This window comes from Symphalangus syndactylus, chromosome 20 (genome assembly GCF_028878055.3).
Source record: "Symphalangus syndactylus isolate Jambi chromosome 20, NHGRI_mSymSyn1-v2.1_pri, whole genome shotgun sequence".
Lineage (NCBI taxonomy): Eukaryota > Metazoa > Chordata > Mammalia > Primates > Hylobatidae > Symphalangus > Symphalangus syndactylus.
Genome location: NC_072442.2, coordinates 20,371,567 through 20,390,996, shown reverse-complemented (window position 1 = coordinate 20,390,996; position 19,430 = coordinate 20,371,567). Strand labels below are relative to the sequence as shown.

The window sequence follows — 19,430 nt, the reverse complement described above, 5'->3', positions numbered from 1 at the left end:
ACCAAAAAAGAGAATTTCAGACCAATATCCTTGATGAACATTGATGCAAAAATCCTCAATAAAATACTGGCAAACCGAATCCAGCAGCACATCAAAAAGCTTATCCACCGTGATCAAGTGGGCTTCATCCCTGGGATGCAAGGCTGGTTCAACATACGCAAATCAATAAATGTAATCCAGCATATAAACAGAACCAAAGACAAAAACCGCATGATTATCTCAATAGATGCAGAAAAGGCCTTTGACAAAATTCAACAACACTTCATGCTAAAAACTCTCAATAAATTAGGTATTGATGGGACGTATCTCAAAATAATAAGAGCTATCTACAACAAACCCACAGCCAATATCATACTGAATGGGCAAAAACTGGAAGCATTCCCTCTGAAAACTGGCACAAGACAGGGATGCCCTCTCTCACCACTCCTATTCAACATAGTGCTGGAAGTTCTGGCCAGAGCAATCAGGCAGGAGAAGGAAATAAAGGGTATTCAATTAGGAAAAGAGGAAGTCAAATTGTCCCTGTTTGCAGATGACATGATTGTATATCTAGAAAACCCCATTGTCTCAGCCCAAAATCTCCTTAAGCTGATTAGCGACTTCAGCAAAGTCTCAGGATACAAAATTAATGTACAAAAATCACAAGCATTCTTGTACACCAATAACAGACAAACAGAGAGCCAAATCATGAGTGAACTCCCATTCACAATTGCTTCAAAGAGAATAAAATACCTAGGAATCCAACTTACAAGGGATGTGAAAGACCTCTTCAAGGAGAACTACAAACCACTGCTCAATGAAATAAAAGAGGATACAAACAAATGGAAGAACATTCCATGCTCATGGGTTGGAAGAATCAATATCGTGAAAATGGCCATACTGCCCAAGGTAATTTATAGATTCAGTCTCATCTTTTAACTCTCTATTTTAAAATGCCATATATGGCTGGGTGTGGTGGCTCATGCCTGTAATCCCAACACTTTGGGAGGCCAAGGCAGGCGGATCGCTTGAGGTCAGGAGTTCAATATCAGCCTGGCCAACATGGTGAAACCCTGTTGTCTCTACTAAAAATACAAAAATTTGTCTGGTGTGGTGGTGGACACCTGTAATCCCAGCTACTCGGGAGGCTGAGGCAGGAGAATTGCTTGAACCTGGGAGGTGGAGGTTGCAGTGAGCCAGGATCACACCACTGCACTCCAGCCTGGGCAACAGAGTGAGACTCTGTCTCAAAATAAAATAAATAAAATAAAATAAAATAAGATAAAATAAAATAAAATGCCATATATACACAGAGCATGTATGATAGAGTGAATCAGGTTTTTCATTTTGTTTTGTTTTTGTTGTTTTTTGTTTGTTTTTGTTGTTTTTTTCTCATTATTTTAAACAAATGCAAGTCACACTTTAACACAGAGTGAATCAGAAGTTTTAATGCAAATAAGTAAATAAAAATTGGCAGGTAACAATCAAGGCTCCATGGGATGGCACTCTTCACACAGAACGGGGAAATGGGAAGAGTTGTGCCAGGAGGGATGTACACCAGGGCTTTATGTCAGGAGGAGGTTGGAGAGCATTCGGGGAATGGGAAGAAGAAATGTGATGTTGCAGTGAGGGTGTAGCACAGAGGGCATTCACTCATTCAAATATATTCAGGAAGGGCCAGGTGCAGTGGCTTATGCCTCTAATCCCAGCATTTTGGGAGGCCAAGGCAGGAGGATTGGTTGAGCCCAACAGTTTGAGACCAGCCTGAGCAACATAGGAGATCCTGTCTCTACAAAAAATTTAAAAAAATAAATAAATAAGCCAAGCATGGTGGCATGTGCCTGTAGTCCTATATAGTCCTAGCTACTCAGGAGGCTAAGGTAGGAGAGTTGTTTGAGCCCAGGAGTTTGGCCTGTAGTCCTATATAGTCCTAGCTACTCAGGAGGCTAAGGTAGGAGAGTTGTTTGAGCCCAGGAGTTTGAGGCTGCAGTGAGCTGTGATCGCACCACTGCACTCCAGTCTGACAGAGCCAGACTCTGTCACTTATTTTAAACACACACACACACACACACACACACACACACGCAGAGGAAGTTTTGATCCCTTACTAAGTGCAGGGCCCAGGGCTATACATGTAAATGGTAATAAATCAACAGGAATCATAAAACTCACATAGAGGAAAATCACAGGGTGATCAGAGGCTCACAGGCATCAATTAGAAATCTCAGTCTGCTAAAAAGGACATGCTACAACTTACCTGCTTCTAATAATTCCCTATTCTGAAGATAAAAGAAGCAATTGCACTAATAGCAATGCTAGCTTGTATTTACTGAGTGCTTACTGCCTGCCTTAAATTACATGAAGCAATTTATAGATGTCACCTCACTTCACACTTGGGGGTGGGTTTTTCTCATCTTTATTAAAGGTGAGGAAACTGAGGCTTACGCAGATGAGCTAATTTGTTCAAGGTCATACAGACCTAGGACTTGAACTCCAGTGTATGATACCAAAATTCCCCTCAATATTTCTCCAAGTTTGGTTGGCCCCCTGCCCACCTGCAGCAGAATCTCCTGGGCTGCTTATTAAAGTTCAGATTTCTAAGCCTCTGGTGCAGGTACCTAAAGTTTGGGTACCACTGTGCCACCACTGCCTCCTGAGTATGGGGAGGATGCTACTCTCAACAGAATCCTATTCAGTTCAGGAGAGCTAGTTAGAGACTTGGAAAGGATGAAAACACTAAGAGAAAGTGACATTTTGAGGAGATAAGCGAAGTCAGACTGAGACATTGGGACGCTGGACCTCAAAAAGATCGGTGAAATAAGAGTTGGAACTTTCTGGACAGAAACTCTAAAGACAGGTCAACTTGAGAAAACTAGGAGGCTCCTTTCTACCTGGCCCTGACCTTGGCCCCCCCAACTTGATTACAATTCACTTCAAGCTGGTCCTACCTTGGTGGCATATCAGGTCCAAAGGACAAATCAAGCTCATAAATAGGGATAATAAGGAACAAGAAGATGGGACAGTTGGGAGCTGGTTGGCATACAGGGCATGCAGCGAGTCTGGGCAGTGGTTCAGGACTAAGAGTGAGTGAGCTGTTTGTTTGTTTGTTTTGTTTTGAGATAGTCTCTCGCTCTGCCGCCCAGGCTGGAGTGCAGTGGTGCAATCTTGGCTCACTGCAACCTCTGCCTCCCGGGTTCAAGTGATTCTCCTGCCTCAGCCTCCTGAGTAGCTGGGATTACAGGCATGCACCACCATGCCCGGCTAATTTTTGTATTTTTAGCAAAGACGGGGTCTCACCATGTTGGTCAGGCGGGTCTCGAACTCCTGACCTCGTGATCCATCCAACTCCGTCTCCCAAAGTGCTGGGATTACAGATGAATGAGCTGTTTTTATGTAGATATATCTTCTCAGCATGAGGAAGGCCTAATGAGGCAAATGTCCCAGGTAGGTGCAGACATTGTGGCATATTACAGAGGGGATTCAGGCATTGGATCAGATATTGGGTTACATGACCTCTGAGATCTCCTAGATTGAAACTTTTCTCCTGTGTAATTTCTTCAGGGTTCAGGTTGTCAGATTTGGATATAAGCATGGCTCACATTATTTATACCTCTAAATATTCTGAAGGATTAATCCAGTTGGTTGGAAAAAGTCAGAGGGTCATGCTGTGCATTTTATTTCAGGATCTTAACTCTAGGAGATGGATACTGCTGTAGCTTACCAGTTGAGAAACTGAGAAACTCTGGGTAAAAGGCAGGAGGAAAGCAGTTTGGGGGAGCAGATTATCTATCAAATACGATGTTGCACTCTTCCTGGAATGTCAATTCTGCAGATACTGACCCAATATGAATGCTAGATGAAACTAGTACTAACTAGTACTAGGTATTAGATATTGTACTAGTAGTTGTATCTAGTACTAGTTATTATTATCATATCTTGTACTAGTTACTAGATATTGTTGGGTTTGGAAGAAAACCATTCCAATTCATTTCTTCCCTCCACCTGACAAAGTAGCAAAGTACTTGGAATTGGAACGGTTTTCTTCCAATCCCAACAATATCTCCTCTTTAATCTCTACTCTAAGCTTTTAGGAGAAAAAGGGGACAGAGAAAAGGAAGACATCATCCCAATATTTACAAATGGGAAAGGAACAGAAGTTCTGGGGGTACCCAGAGAAGATCTAGGGTGTTGCTCTCCCTCACTTCTCCTTATCTTACCTCCTGAACTTCATCTCACCAAGTGCAATCTCTCTCTCTCTCTTTTTAAATTTTTTAATTTTATTTATTTTTTGTTGTCGAGACAGAGTCTCACTCTGTCACCCAGGGTGGAGTGCAGTGGCCCAATCTTGGCTCACCCAGGAACCTCCGCCTCCTGGGTTCAAGCAGTTCTCCTGCCCCAGCCTCCCGGCGCAATCTCTTAATTGAATGTCCATGCTGGATAGTGGAAACTACCCATTACACGGCCCAAACCACATATTTTGAGTTCTGGTCTCAGCTCTACCACTGCCTCACTTTGATCTAGTTAGTCAGCCACTCTTCCTGGTTTGTCCGTCTGTAAAGGAGGATGCTTGATACGACCAAACATATCCTCCTTTACAGATATCATCGTACTTAAACATGACGTTCAAGTAACAACATTCTATTCCTTAGAATCTTGCTACCTAAAGTGTGGTCTCAGAACCAGCAGCATCACTTGGGAGCTTATTAGAAAAGCAGAATTTCAGGACCCAGACCTACTAAATCAAATTCTGCATTTTGACAAGATCTCTAAGTGATTTTTCTTTTTTTTTTTTTTTTTTTTTTTTGAGACGGAGTCTTGCTCTGTCACCAGGCTGGAATGGAGTGGCACGATCTCGGCTCGCTGCAACCTCCGCCTCCAGGGTTCAAGCGATTCTCTTGCCTCAGCCTCCCAAGTAGCTGGGACTACAGGCGCCCGCCACCATGCCCAGCTAATTTTTGTATTTTTAGTAGAGACGGAGTTTCACCACATTGGCCAGGATGGTCTCGATCTCTTGACCTTGTGATCCGCCCGCCTCGGCCTCCCAAAGTGCTGGGATTACAGGCGTGAGCCACGGCACCTGGCCCCCTAAGTGATTCTTCTGCACTTTAAAGCTTGAGACATCCTGCCTTAAGACACCATCAATCCATGAATAGATTGTGATATGTCTTTTTGTTTTCCCTCTCATGGATTCCTATCACACTCTCAAACTTTCTAGCTCTAGGACTGCTTTAAATGGCAGAATAGCTTGAGATTTAGTGATTATCTGGTTTGGGGCTTAAGGAAAGGCCATATGGCCCTTAAAATGGAACAATACATCTACACACATCCATTTACTAATTAACTTGCTAATTAATTCACCTACTACACTCAAGAAATACCTGTTGGGTACCAGGCACAGCTTGAGGGGTTGTAGATATAAGGATGAGTTAGGCACAGCCCCTGTCCTAGAGAGTTTAGGGATACGCCTGAACAGCCAACTCCAACCCAGCGTGATAAACACTTCTGTAATTCCTAAAGAAGATGCAATCCTTTTAAATGTTTATAGTCAGAAACTACGTCATGGCAAGCAGGAATAATTCTGGAGGCAGTTCCAGGTTGTCCGCCTCCACCCTCTGATTCTGTCTTTCCTGTGGCCTTACATCTGTGGCTTGTCTGCCCACACAGGGGGATGAGTTATTGGGACAGTCCCTGTCTGGTGACTCACAGGATACTGACAGTGATGGCTTGCTATAATTCTTCTCCATTCCATAATAATCAGGAATTGTGGTGTGATCTTTCCCTTAGCTCAGGAGTCCTTAACTTGGGGCCCGTAGAAGAGAGGTTACTTCCAGGGGTGGAGCTGAATTGGCAGCCCGTGTGCAAACTGTTCTGTGTATGTGCTTAATATATTTGTCTCAAGAGAAAAAGTCCACAAGTGATTTTGTTTGGTTTTGTTTTGAGACAGAGTCTCGCTCTGTTGCCCAGGCTGCAGTGCAGTGGCACGATTTCAGCTCACTGCAACCTCCGCCTCCCGGGTTCAAGCAATTCTCCTGCCTCAGCCTCCCAAGTAACTGGGACTACAGGTGTGTGCCACCATGCCCAGCTAATTTTTGTATTTTTAGTAGAAACGGGGTTTCACTATGTTGGCCAGGCTGCTGTTGAACTCCTGACCTCATGATCCATCCGCCTTAGCCTCCCAAAGTGCTGGGATTACAGGCATGAGCCGCTGTGCCTGGCAGGAAGTCCACACGTTTTTATTAAAGGATGATGAAACCTAAAATTGAGAAGCAGTGCCTTGCTACTCTCCTCTTGCTGCTGACACCCTTGTAGTACCAGCTCCTTCCTTCTCTTCCTCCTCTATCTCCTCCCCTCTTCAGCTGACATCTCCCAACTCCCTCTGTGCTTAGCTTGATTAGTTAAAAGGAGCTCTGTCTGTGGTATCACAGTCACTCCTGTCCCCAACTCAACACCATCACAGGTAAGCACAGCTGGACCACAAGAACAATGGAGAAAAGAAGTCTCTAGAACTCAAAGCCAAGTCATTAGCAATTGGCTTGCTAGTCTTCTGTCTTTCAGAGTTAGAGGTGAGATGAACTTCAAAAATCACTTTTTGGACTTTCAGGATGGTTTAGGCTAGTGATCCCTGCCATGAAAACTCCCTTTCCTTTGTCCTGTCAGACGTCTAGAGTGTCGGGTTGGCGGTTAGGGGAGAGAGGGGACTCTACAGGTGGGTAAAAGTCATTAATGACATCAGAGAGGCAACTGTCAGGTCTCTTTATACTTAAAGAACTTTTAGGCTTCAGAAACCATGAAAAGTACATATGTTACTTCTGACGTATCATTCTTAGTTCAAATCCAGGCTCCTGCAGTAAAGAGGAGGAGGTATGTTTTGGATATTTTCTGAGGCAGATTTCGAAATCATTTCTATATGGCTGTAAGTATATAATGAAGTTATTTTGCAACATATGTTTGCCTTTCTACTTCTGCTCTGTTATAATTTGGGATTATAATATAAATTTATAAAATTCCCTTTGAATATGCTGTGTGACTATTGTTGTTGTTGTTGTTTTCCTAGCCGTCCTATTTCTGTCTTGCCAGACTCATGCTGAAAGAGTTGTCTTCCTTGGATGCAAAGCCCCTGGTAAAGGGAGGGAGGGCAGGGCAGCCCAGAAACATTCTGGGAAAGTTGAATGGGAATAAACATTTGTGGTGGAAAAATCAGGGTTGATTTTCGTGGATCATCAAGGGTAGACCCTCTGCAGTGGCTGGTAACTACAGAAGGGTTTTTGGAATAGCAGCTTTTGTTCAGTGTGAACACACAGTGTGCAGGCCTGGCCCCAGGGGAGAAATAAACACAGCCCTGAGATCTGCTTCCGGGGCAGGAGTTGAGACTGAGGTTAATGTTGTACAATGACTAATTTGTAATGCAGAAAACTACCAAGGGGGGTGGATTTACAGTCTCACATTTTATGACCCATAGGTTCACAGACCATTCCATATTCATTTATCAAGCAACAGTTTATTAAGCACTTCATCTCTTAGCACTATGCTAGGAGGTGCCAGAATTACATTTACATCAAAAACCAGAAAAGACAGCTTCCAGCCCTCATGGCCCTTACAAACGAGTGAGATAGATAGACAGTAGGCTCAAGGGCATTTAGTGCTGTAATGGGAGCAGCACTTCCAGGATGCTGTAGGAGGCACAGAGCAGGAACAGCCAATTCTGACTTAGGAGATTATGGAAACCTTCTTGGAGGAAGTGATGTTGAGACTGAGAGCGGAGGGACGAGCGGAAGTTAGCTAGGTCATAGGAGTGAGGGGTGGGGTGGCAGGGAGAACTTCAGGCAGAGAACGGGATACACCTTCTCAGGGGCATATGGATATATTTGACATCTAATTATTTTTGTTTTTAGAATTACCTGTTCAGTGTTTATAATCTCCTAGCACATCTATGCCAAACAGAGCTAAGAGGTACCCTGGACCAGGGTTTTCAAAAATATCTGCTGGTTCTTCAGTTCTGGAAGGTTTGCAAAATTCTGATGTGACTTTGATTTCTAAGTGTTATTTAACATTTTTAAATTAAAAATTTTATTTAGCACAGTTTTAGATTGCTATTTAATTTTTAAGTTTAAATTTCAGGCCGAGTGTGGTGGCTCACACCTGTAATCCCAGCACTTTGGGAGGCTGAGGTGGGCAGATCACGAGGTCAGGAGCTTGAGACCAGCCTGACCAACATGGTGAAACCCCGTTTCTACTAAAAATACAAAAATTAGCCGGGCATGGTGGCGTGCACCTGTAGTCCCAGCTACTCAGGAGGCTGAGGCAGGAGACTCGCTTGAACCTGGGAGGCGGAGGTTGCAGTGAGCCGAGATCGCGTCACTGCACTCCAGCCTGGGCGACAGAGCAAGACTCTGTCTCAAAATAGATGAATAAATTTCAAACTAATTTCAAAGTTACAGAAAAGTTGTGAGGATAGTACAAAAGAAAATCCCCTCAAAAGTCCTTTATATTTTTAACAATTTTACCACTTGTTAGTATTTTGCATCATTTGCTTTAATCATTTATATGTCTGCCAATATATATCCACGCCCTCCTTCCACATCCTCATCTCCTTATTATTATTTTTATTATTCTTGCCAAACAGTTCGAGACATCATTTTACTCCTAAATACTTTAGCAGACACCTGCTGGAAACAAGGACATTATCTTGCAGAATCCCAGTAAAACGATCAAGTTCAGAAAAACTAGCATTGATACTATGCTACTATCTTAACATCGCGTCTATATTTGAATTTCACCAATTATCCCAATAATGTCCTTTACATTTTTCTGGCTGGAGATCCAGTCCGGAATCACATATTGCCTTTAATAGTGATGTGCCTCAGCCTCTTTGTCTTTCACACCATTGATATTTTTGAAGAATACAGGTCAACTGTTTTGTAGGATGCCCCTTAATGTGAGTTTGTTTGATGCTTCTTCATGATTAGATTCCATTTATGTACTTTTAGCAGGTAAATGATCCATGTCTTTTTCAGGAGACCATATCAGGAGGCTCATGGTGTCTGTGTGTCTCATGATTGGGGATATAAACTTTTATTTGTTTTATTTTTTGTATATTTTCAACTGTAACAAAAACATGCATCTCCAAATATGTTTCTATTCAAATTTTATCACAAAGAACATTCATAATGAGCTAATCTGCTCTAGGTTACCTTGACTGAATGCAGACCTGAGTATTCAGTCTCTCCTGCCGGCTGTGCATATACCTGAACTTTGCTCAAGTGTGTCATTGATTAATAAGGTTGTAACTGCACATTGGTCTAGAAATGCTGAATGTAAAGTTGTACGGGTAACAAATTACTGCTTAGTTATACAAACAAGAATTTGCTTGACACAGTACAATGAAAACAACATACAAAAGTAAACTGGAATCCTGAGGCTAATAGTGAGCCCCATTGAACAGATTTGGGTTCATCACGAGAGCATCAATGCCTAATTTTATACTAATGTGGACTTATACAAGAAATTAATAAAATACCCTTTGCATATGTTGTATATGTGTTTTATATGTTGGGTTCCTATATAAGATGTTGATTAAAATGAGGATCTCGGGCCGGGCGCGGTGGCTCAAGCCTGTAATCCCAGCACTTTGGGAGGCCGAGGCGGGCGGATCACGAGGTCAGGAGATCGAGACCATCCTGGCTAACACGGTGAAACCCCGTCTCTACTAAAAATACAAAAAATTAGCCGGGCGTGTTGGCGGGCGCCTGTAGTCCCAGCTACTCAGGAGGCTGAGGCAGGAGAATGGCGTGAACCCAGGAGGCAGAGCTTGCAGTGAGCCGAGATTGCGCCACTGCACTCCAGCCTGGGGGACAGAGCAAGACTCCGTCTCAAAAAAAAAAAAAAAAAAAAATGAGGATCTCTTACTTTGGCCATTTGGAAACCACATTGTATCCCACCATAGCTCCTAACCACCGTACAATTTCTGCAACTCTCTCATCATCTGCAAGCCTTGATGTTTCTTTTCCTGGTACCTGGGATTTTGCCCTAATTTTTAACACCCACAGGGCTCAGGGAACACACATATATAATTTACCAAAAGGTTTTGGGGTGTGGTCCCTGGATGCTCCAAAGTGCACACAGTTTGAGACTTCTTTCTTTCCTTTTTGAAGTTCAGTTCTGCTTATGTTAAAACATGCCAATACAAACATTAGGAATACAGCCATACCCTATGCAATAACCTACTTAGCCACTGACCAACACCTCCACAAATGACCCAACCATAGGACAGTCCTAACTTATTCCAGAGCTTTTTATTCTACAAATGAGGACACTGATGTCGAGACAGGTGGATCTCCTCCTTCTGAAGGACAGCTGCTAACGGTAGTCAGATGCAGCCCAGCTCTGCTGGTGCCTGGGGTTGGGGTGGTTTTCTGATGGCAGAGGCAGTCCCTCAGGAGGTGACAAAGCCACTTCCACTTCCCTTTCTCTTAGCAAGTGTGGGTGGCTGGCAGCTGAAGCAGGCCTTGGGCAAGGTCCTTCAGTCTGGTTTACTCATCTCAAACTCAGCCAGAGTTGAAGCCCAGCCAGATCCTTGGAGGCCTCTAGATTTCCTAGTAGATTTTGTAATAGAAGATGTCCTAACAGAAACACAGGACTGAATAAATGTAGATACCTTAGAAAGTCATTTATTTAAAATAAATAGCTGGGCATGGTGTCATACACCTGTAGTCCCAGCTGCTCAAGAGGCTGAGGCTGGAGGATTGCTTGAGCCCAGAGTTTGAGGTTGCAGTGAGCTGTGATTGCACCATTGCACTCCAACCTGGGTGACAGAGGGATAATTTGTCTCTAGAAAGAGAGAAAAAAAAAAAGAAAGAAAGAAAGTCATTTGTAGTATATTTTCTTTGGGAAAATATATTCTGAGTTCAAAAAGAATTTTCCAAGCTCAACCAATGTATCAATAAATTGGAGACTACTTACAACTCACTTCATTCCATTGAATCAGTATGGATTTCATATTTATATATGCAAGGTAATACAATAGTTATTTGGTGGATGCAAAAAGAATGGTCCCATGCTCAAGACATCTGCAATAATCCTGGAGAGATGATACAAAGATATATTAAAAACTTAATAATCATATAAGGTAATGTCTGATGACATGCTCGGATGAGTGGAAGAGAAAATGGGCCACTGGAGAATGGAGGTAGTCGGACATGGTTGAACGCTGCGGCTCCTAAATCAAATGACCTGGGTGAAACCGCAGCTGCTCCACTTCCTAGTCGTATGGCAAGTTTCTTAAAAGTTCTCTAAGGCGCTGAGAACAGCTCTGCCCCAAAAATGTTAGCCATTATTATTACCTCTCAGTCTGTGCTTGAACCACCACTTCAAAAATGGGCAGGGTGTGAGTAGAGAGGCGGGAGTGGGTTTTGGAGCAGGGTGACAGAATCATAATGAATTGTCCTCGCGAAAAGCTCCACGAACTACTTCTCTAACTTTTTTGGCAGCTACCGAGTGTGGGCGGCAGGCGGCCATCCTCTTGGCCGCCTGAGATCCCAGCGCCTGTCCCCAGGGGGCGCTGCCACCCAGCTGCCGCCGCCCGGCCCAGCGCGCGTCCCCGCCGCCCACCCGCGCGTGCGCGCCGCCCAGGTGAAGAGGCGGCGGCCAGGGCCGCGGCTGGGGCGGGTTCCTCAGTGGGCCGGGAGGGGCGGAGCCGGGAGGCCCCGGCGGGGCGGAGCCGGGGCGAGCCCCAGGCTGGAGGCGGGACCAGCCGCCGCCGTCTCCGTCTCGGTGTCCCGGCTCCTACAGCGCCCGGCAGCCGCGGCGGGAGGAGCGGAAACTGTCGGGTGCGTCCCGTTCGGAGCCGCGCCGGCCGAGAAGGCGCCGAGGAGCAGCGGGGCGGCCTCCATCCGGCCCGGACCCGCCGAGCGGCGTGCGCGCCCCCTCCCCGTAGTCTCGCGGCGCGGCCTCGCCCCCGCCCCTCCCGAGCTCATCGCGGGACCCCGGAGCGGCCCCGGCGGCCCGAGCGCGCCCACCTGAGCCCCCGCGCCGGCGCCATGGCGGAGCAGGAGAGCCTGGAATTCGGCAAGGCAGACTTCGTGCTGATGGACACCGTCTCCATGCCCGAGTTCATGGCCAACCTCAGGCTCAGGTGAGGGCGGAGCGGCCGCGCGCAGGGGCGCGAGGCTGCGCTTTCCCGAGAGGGGGCGCCTCGGGGCGCGGCCGGATCCGGGGTGTCGGGGGCGCCCAAGCTCTAGGGATGGAGGCGCGGCCGGCCTGCGGTGTCCGGGGGTCTGCCGAGCTCCGCGGCTGCGCTTTCCCGAGGGCGGACGCCCCTGGGGTGCGGCCGCTTTGGGGTGCGGGGGGCGTGTCGAGCTCAAGGGCCGCGCTTCGCTGAGAGGGGAGCCCTGGGCGCTGTCCGGGGTTTAGGTGCAGGGGGTGTGCCGCGCTGGAGGGCGCGCTTCTCCGCGCCAGGTGAGGGATGTGGGCGGGCCGGTGACCTCATGGAAATTGAAGGGAAATAACTTGAACGAGAGTTGCCGTGGCCCCGAAGGCCATAGGAGGACTGGAGGGTTATTTTGGAGAGAGGCTGGCGTCTCATCCCGGCTTTACACTTGCTTCTTTTCTTTCTTTCTTCGCCCTTCTTTTTTTTTTTTTTTTTTTGTTGTTGTTGTTGTTTTTCCTCCTGGCGTAGTTCCATGCTGTCATTCAGGATGCTATGGAGTGATCCCTGAGCTGTCTGTTCCGGGACACTGGCTATTTTTTTAGTTACTCTCTAAACGTAATTAGACACGTTTCCAGACTTCGAAGAGACTGCTGTACTTGCCAGTGCCAAGATAAACTGTCTGAATTTGACAAGACGTTCATGGTTTTGGTTTTTTTCAAGGAGTTAGTGGATGGAGCACTTGTGTTATTGACATCCTTGAGAACGTAGTCACAACTCAGCGCCCCAAAATGGGCTTCCAAGATGTGGATTTGTTTTAGAAAGCCCTTTACATGCGATTATTTCTCCCTTGATAGAGTAATATGTAAACAGTTTTAAAGTAGTTTGACTTAAACATTACAGTAAGTGGAGTTTCAAAATAGCTGAGTTTTGGTGTGCATGTGTATGTTTCCCTGCAAGCTTTGGCTCCATTTTTTCTAAGGTTTATAGCTAAACATCATTCCTTAAACTTATAAAGTGAAAGTCATAATCTAGGCTTCGGTGCTTAACCCTAGTTTCAGTATTAACTACCTGTGTCAATCCAATTGACAGGGGTCAATCAGATTTATTACATACCAGCATAATGATAGGATGTTACATTTCTGATCAAGGTTTGGATGCACAACTTTTATAGAAATCACCCCAAATATTAATCAAAATGATATACCTCTACATCAGCTATAACCAATACCCATTATCATAGTCGTAGTGGTTAAGAGTCAGGCTGTTGAGATTCAAATTCTAGTTCTACTACATTCTTGCTGTGATCTTTGAGCAAGTTACTTAACCTCTGTGCCTCAGTTTTCCTGTCTGTAGGATTGGGGTTGTCCTGAGGGTTAAATGAATTATTAATAATATGTGTATACATACTTCAAAGATTAGTGCCTGGCAAATCCGTATTAGTAAAACTGTTTTAGGTTTTCCCAAGTGCACATAAAATAGATAAAGGGGTAAGTTACATAGGAATTTCATAGATTAAGGTTGTTTTAAATTATTTAAGAGATTCTACTCCCCTGCCCCCCAGGAAATAAGTTGTGTGCTTTGAGAAATGCCTTTATAATTTTGTCACTCTCAGCTTATAATCATTTCAGTTTTTCAGACATTGGTACATTTATTATGTACATACTGTATACAAGACCCTGTAGTAATAGTTGAATATGAAGCCTTTCATTTTAACCTCCATCTTTCACCTCCAGCAAATACATGACCTTAGCCAGAGCTTTTGCAGAATTTTCAGAATTTGAAATTGAAGGCATAGAGTCTAACAGGGCTACATTAGTTAGTAGGACTACTCCTCTGTAATAGAATTAAAACTCTTGTGGTTTTTAAAAAGTAAATTGAGGGAAGGCACTTAGAATTTCTGCTTTTTTTTTTTAAAGCATTAAGTCTCTTTAAGTGTGAAGCTTGAATTTCAAGATAGATTCCTAAGGTGAGCCTAACAACTCCTATGTGTGCAGAAGAGACTGCTGCAATTTATTTATATTTATATTTATATTTATATTTTTTAGAGATGGGGTCTTGCTGTGTTGACCAGACTGTTCTTGAATTCCTGGCCTCAAGCAGTCCTCCCATCTTGGCCTCCCAAAGCACTAGGATTATAGGCATGAGCCACCACCTCCAGCCGAATGCTGCAATTTAATTCTACTGTGTGCAAGGTACTCTAGGAGATAAGCTAGGAGTATCCAAAGAACTACAAGATGTGCTGCTTACCTCTCAAAGAGGTGACATCTCAATGAAGACATGGAGAAAGGTGGAATTTTGTATTGATTTAAAGAATAGTTCAAGGAAACAACATCAGGAGGCTGAGACAGAAGGATTGCTTGAGCCCAGGAGTTCAAAGCTGCCGTGAGCTATGATCACACCACTGTACTCCAGCCTGTATAATAGAGCACGACCCTGTCTCTTAGAAGAAAAAGAAGAAGGAAAACAGAGAGAGAGAGACACACACACTCAGAGAGAGAGAGACACACACACTCAGAGAGAGAGAGAGAGAGATAAAGAGGAAGGAAGGAAGGGAAGGAAGGAGAGAAAAGAAAAGATAAAAGAAAAAAGAAAGAAAGGAAAAGAAAGAGAAGATAAAAGCCTTATAAAGCTTAGGTGATTATTTGTCAAGTAATTATAGAAATTGTTCTGGAAGTTCAGAAGAGAGAGAGATACCTTAGGTTGACTACAAAACACCTTATAGAGGAAGAGAGGAGTTGAGCTGAGTTCCAAAGGATGGGTAGGATTTGTAAAGGTGGACTCGTGGCTGGAGAGCATTCTAGGTGGATTAAGCAGCGTGAGCGGGGGTTGGCGGCATGAAAGCTGACTCTGGGTGACAGTGAATAAGCTAAGTTGTTTTGAAGGGAAGGGGTTGGTGTTGTGCAGATGTGGGAGGAATCACCAGCTCTCCACATGGCCATTGGCTAAGGCCTAGGTTTTTATACCCAATCTCCACATCATTCAAAATCCTAGGTGTACAGATGTATATGTATTTGTACGTATCTCATATGTGTGTCCTTCATTACTCTGAGAATTGGCTGTGGTTCTCATTGTACAGATCAGTGATTGTTCATGACTTACTTATAAATTAAAATAGTTGGTTCCCTGTAGCCATAAACACAGTACCAGCAAAGGGTAGCACCCTTACCCTCCTCTCAAACTATAAATTCTGACCTAGACAAAGCAGTCCTCTCTTTCCTTTCACTTTGCAGGAGGTGACCAGAAACCCACCACTGCATAATCCAGGTGCTATTCTGTGATGTTGAAGTGTTTTTGTCTCTGGAATATTGGTGGTTGGGCACATATTTCTGGTTGTATATAGCTGAAATTGAGCGTGTTTGGTCCATTGGTGGATATGGATGTGTGAGTGAAATTCCCCTGTGTGCTTGTACCTCATGCCCTCCCAAGCTGCAGTTCCTGCTCTTACTCCCCAGTCTGGAATGTCCTGTCCTCCCTTCCCACCTGGCTTTTCTGCAAGGCCTGTTTCCTTCCTTTAAGGCGTGTAGTAGTCAAGCACTCAAGGCTGCAGGTGCTTCATGGGTCTGTGTTTTCTCAACAGCAGCACCTAGCATAATGCTGGGTACAGAGTACATTCTTTTGTGACAACATTTTTTTGTAGAGAGGGAAAAATGCTTCAGTTACTTTAAAAAAAAAAAAAAGCTTATGTGGCATTGTCCTTTTAGAATTATCTTCTTGTTTTGCTATTAATCTGGCCTTCTTTTTTCCTCTTGGAGCTAAAGCTTGATTTTTAGACAACTGCCACAATTGACGGAACTTTCTCCTACCATTTTTACTTTTAAAAATTGACCTAGATGTGTGTCTGGATGGGGCAAAAGTAAAAGAGTGATGTGGATTAGTGCGAGTTAGGATATCTGAGAAGGAGCTTCAACTTACATTTCTTGCTTTATAACAAAACCTGCTGCCGGGCACGGTGGCTCACGCCTGTAATCCCAGCACTTTGGGAGGCCGAGGTGGGCGGATCACGAGGTCAGGAGATCGAGACCATCCTGGCTAACATCGTGAAACTCTGTCTCTACTTAAGATACAAAAAAATTAGCCAGGCATGGTGGCGGGCGCCTGTGGTCTCAGCTACTCAGGAGGCTGAGGCAGGAGAATGGCGTGAACCCAGGAGGCGGAGCTGGCAGTGAGTCGAGATTGCGCCACTGCACTCCAGCCTGGGCGACTGAGCAAGACTCCGTCTCAAAATAAATAAATAAATAAATAAGTAAACAAAACCTGCTTGTATTATAGCAAAACCCTGAATATCTGAGAAGGAGCTTCAATTTATATTCCTTGCTTTATAACAAAACCTGCTTGTATTGTGAGGGCTCCTTCTTTCCCTCCCAGAAGTCTCTTATTGGGGGATATTTCTTTTGCCTTTTTGGTGGAGGTGGAGGTGGTGGTGGTAAGTTCCTCATTCCAATTTCCAAGCATCTCTGCTCAGGAGTAAAACCCCTGTATGAGTCCTGCCTGCTTCCATGGTCAGGAGCAGTTCCTGCCGGCAACCCTAATGACCACTTGAAGCCCTAACCACAGCATCCCTGTCCTACCATGTTCTGCTTTCTCTGTAGCCACTTCCTTTTTGGATGTGGAGCTCATTGGTTCCTTTTCTCCTTGGGCCATTCCTATACATGAGTTCTTCCAGCATTAACATCAGCTTTGCACCCTCCCTGTAAGAGTCCTGCCAGGGCAAGCTGCTTGCGCCTGCTCCTTGGTGTGCTCCTTACTCCGCACACTCCTCACTCTCAGCCATGTGCGTGAAAGGAAGAATGCAGGCTACTGAGCCACGGATGGTGTCCTTGAAGAAATGCTTTCCATTTTATAGGACAATGAAATATACGTTAGGCTTCCGGAGGTCCAGTTTCTTAACTTTATTTGTTACTGGTTCCTGTTTTGAGAATAAAGCATCTATTCAGTCTTATATCTTGGCTTCTGAGAAATTTAATTTTTCACCCTCTCTTTTCTTATTGGGTTTTGTCTTCCGTAAAAGCAATCATCGGAAGCACTGTGCGTGCCAAAGCGCCATGCAGCTCCTCTTTTTTAATCTAACACAGCGTGTCTTTTGTGCCTTTGCTTAGACCTGGGATTTTCAGCCTTGTCACTATTGACATTTTAGACATTTTGGACTTTGTTGTAGGGGCTGTCCTGTGTGTTGTAGGATGCTTAGAAGCATCTCTGGCCTCTACTCACTAGATTTCAACAACTCCACTCCTCTTTCATTTATGACAACCAAAAATGTCTCTAGACATTGCCACAAGTCCCTGGGGGGGTTGTGTGTGGGTGGGTGTGTTCGTGCTCACACACATGCAATATTATCCCTAGCTGAGAGCCACTGGCCCTTGCTGTTTTCACCCCCTGGAATGTCCTCCTTTCCTTATCTCTGCCCTCATTTCCTGCCTGCCATACTCTTACTCATCCTTCAAGACCAGATGTGAGAAATCTTTCCCAATCCCCCAAAACAGGTCAATGTCACATTCTCATGTGCTCTCAGGATACATGGACATGTATTCGTAACAGAGAATTTATCATATTCATAGGTTGCTTCCTCACCAACCTATGGAATCCTCAAAGGCCGATAGCCTGTTCAGAGGTAGATCCAGGTTTTCTGGTGCTTTGAACCTCATAATGCTTGGGGACAGCCACCTTTAAGAAAAAGAATGTAAATCATGAATGCAGAATTAGATGTGAGGCTTTGGAAGGGGAAGGTGCAAGTGAGTGGCAGTGAAGCAAATCCACCTTTAATCCTTTTGCATTTTCTATGATGCTACAGAATTTGCCCTCCCCCATGTTTAATACATCTTAAAATGAATTAACTGAGTACTGAAATGTTGGCTGATTGTTCTTCAACCAATGGAATTATTTCTTTTTTTTTTTAGCATACAATCTTCTCAAAATATTGTACTTCAATAGAACTTAACTGTGTGTTGGGGCAGTGAGTTATAGATTAGAAGAAAGGCATGAAACAGATACACACATACTCACCACACCACCCCTGTATTCTTTCTCTGTGGCCGTTTGGTCATTTGGAAAATTTGGTGGGACAAAGGGTTTCTCTTGCTTGCCAGGGGAAAAAAACCCATAGATACCCTGGGTGGTCTTCAAGTAAATGTAAACCTGCCATTGGTTCAGGGCTCTGGTTAGAAATAGCTCTAGTTAGATTTATAGGAGAGGTGAATGGCACACTAAATCTTTTTGGCTTCCATGTGAAATTCTTTGGCAACCTCTTTTGAAGGCCTTTGGAAAAGGACAGTTTGCTCTCTGCCTGTTTTGTACATTGGCTTCATATTGGGACAAAAATGGGAATTTGGGTTTTGGAGCTGCCATTTGGAGTGAATCACCCTGCCGCCTGGTTTCCTTTCCTACTCCGTGACAGATTTCCGAGACTATTTTTATTCAGGGTCATTTCTTGACCCTGGAGACTTCTGCTGAATTTAGTTCCCAAATAGAGCCAGATGTGGGTGGAATCAAGCACTTAGAAGTTGCTACTGGTTCATTTCATTGCAGGTTCTGATGGGATATACTTTTCTTTTTTCTTTTTTTTTAGACAAGGTCTCACTCTGTCACCCAGGCTGGAGTGCAGTGGTGCAATCATGATTCACTGCAGCCTTGACTTCCCCAGCTCAGGCAACCCTCCTACTTCAGCCTCCTGAGTAGCTGGGACTACAGGCGCACACCACCAAGCTCGGCTAATCTTTTTTTTTTTTTTGGTGGTGGGGGGGGGACCTACTTTTACATTAAAAAGATACACTTTGGCTTTTTGCTTAACTTTGAGACAAAAATGTTGAATCTGATATAGCTAGAAATGTGTTTATTTAGTGATCTCCGTGTTAGCTCTATGTGGAGAGCTGTTCATTGACATTCTCATCTAAGTCTGAGTCAGCTAAGCAAAATGGACACTAGCTCTAGGAGTGGCCTCATTTAATGATAATTCTCTAGTACCCATTTGTGGTGCCGCCACTGGAACTGGTTTGGGTCATTGTATTTGGGTCATTGCCCAGCCACTGCCAAATCGGAGAACTTTACCGTCAGCAGTGGCTCCAGCTCCACTGGGTAGATTACCTGTTCATGAGCCTCACCGACATGGCCTATAAAAATGCCAACTATATTCATAAATGGGGTCAGAGGGTAACAGCATTTTAAAAATGCATTGTATGTCTCTCCTTTATCATTTATTAGATGCCTTGATTTAGATGGCAGTTTTATTTCCTGTAGGAAACAGGCTTCTTTCAGTTCAACTACAATGTAATTACTGGCTAGATCTCTTTTTTTTGAGACAGGGCCTTGCTCT

At 44.5% G+C, this 19,430-nt stretch overlaps 1 protein-coding gene and 1 long non-coding RNA gene across 10 annotated transcripts in view; one reads left to right on the top strand and one right to left on the bottom strand.

The window, feature by feature from the left end:
- Positions 1-8,745: 8,745 nt before the first annotated feature.
- Positions 8,746-12,124, bottom strand: LOC129470458 (uncharacterized). 2 transcript variants are annotated; one of them, XR_010118006.1, is made up of 3 exons: positions 11,994-12,124; positions 10,939-11,056; positions 8,746-10,806 (listed from the first exon to the last, which is right to left on the bottom strand). It is a non-coding gene; the product is annotated as an uncharacterized lncRNA (long non-coding RNA). The 2 variants fall into 2 exon arrangements; XR_008653234.2 differs by having other exon boundaries at positions 10,374-10,598.
- The window catches only part of MYO1D (myosin ID), a 378,547-nt gene continuing 371,095 nt past the window's right edge, over positions 11,979-19,430 (top strand). For all 8 annotated transcript variants that reach the window (XM_055258294.2, XM_063628497.1, XM_063628498.1 and 5 more), the window contains exon 1: positions 11,979-12,109. In XM_055258294.2, the coding sequence (XP_055114269.1) occupies positions 12,015-12,109 (95 nt within the window). In that variant the 5' untranslated portion in view covers positions 11,979-12,014. The remainder of the gene's footprint in view (positions 12,110-19,430) is intronic.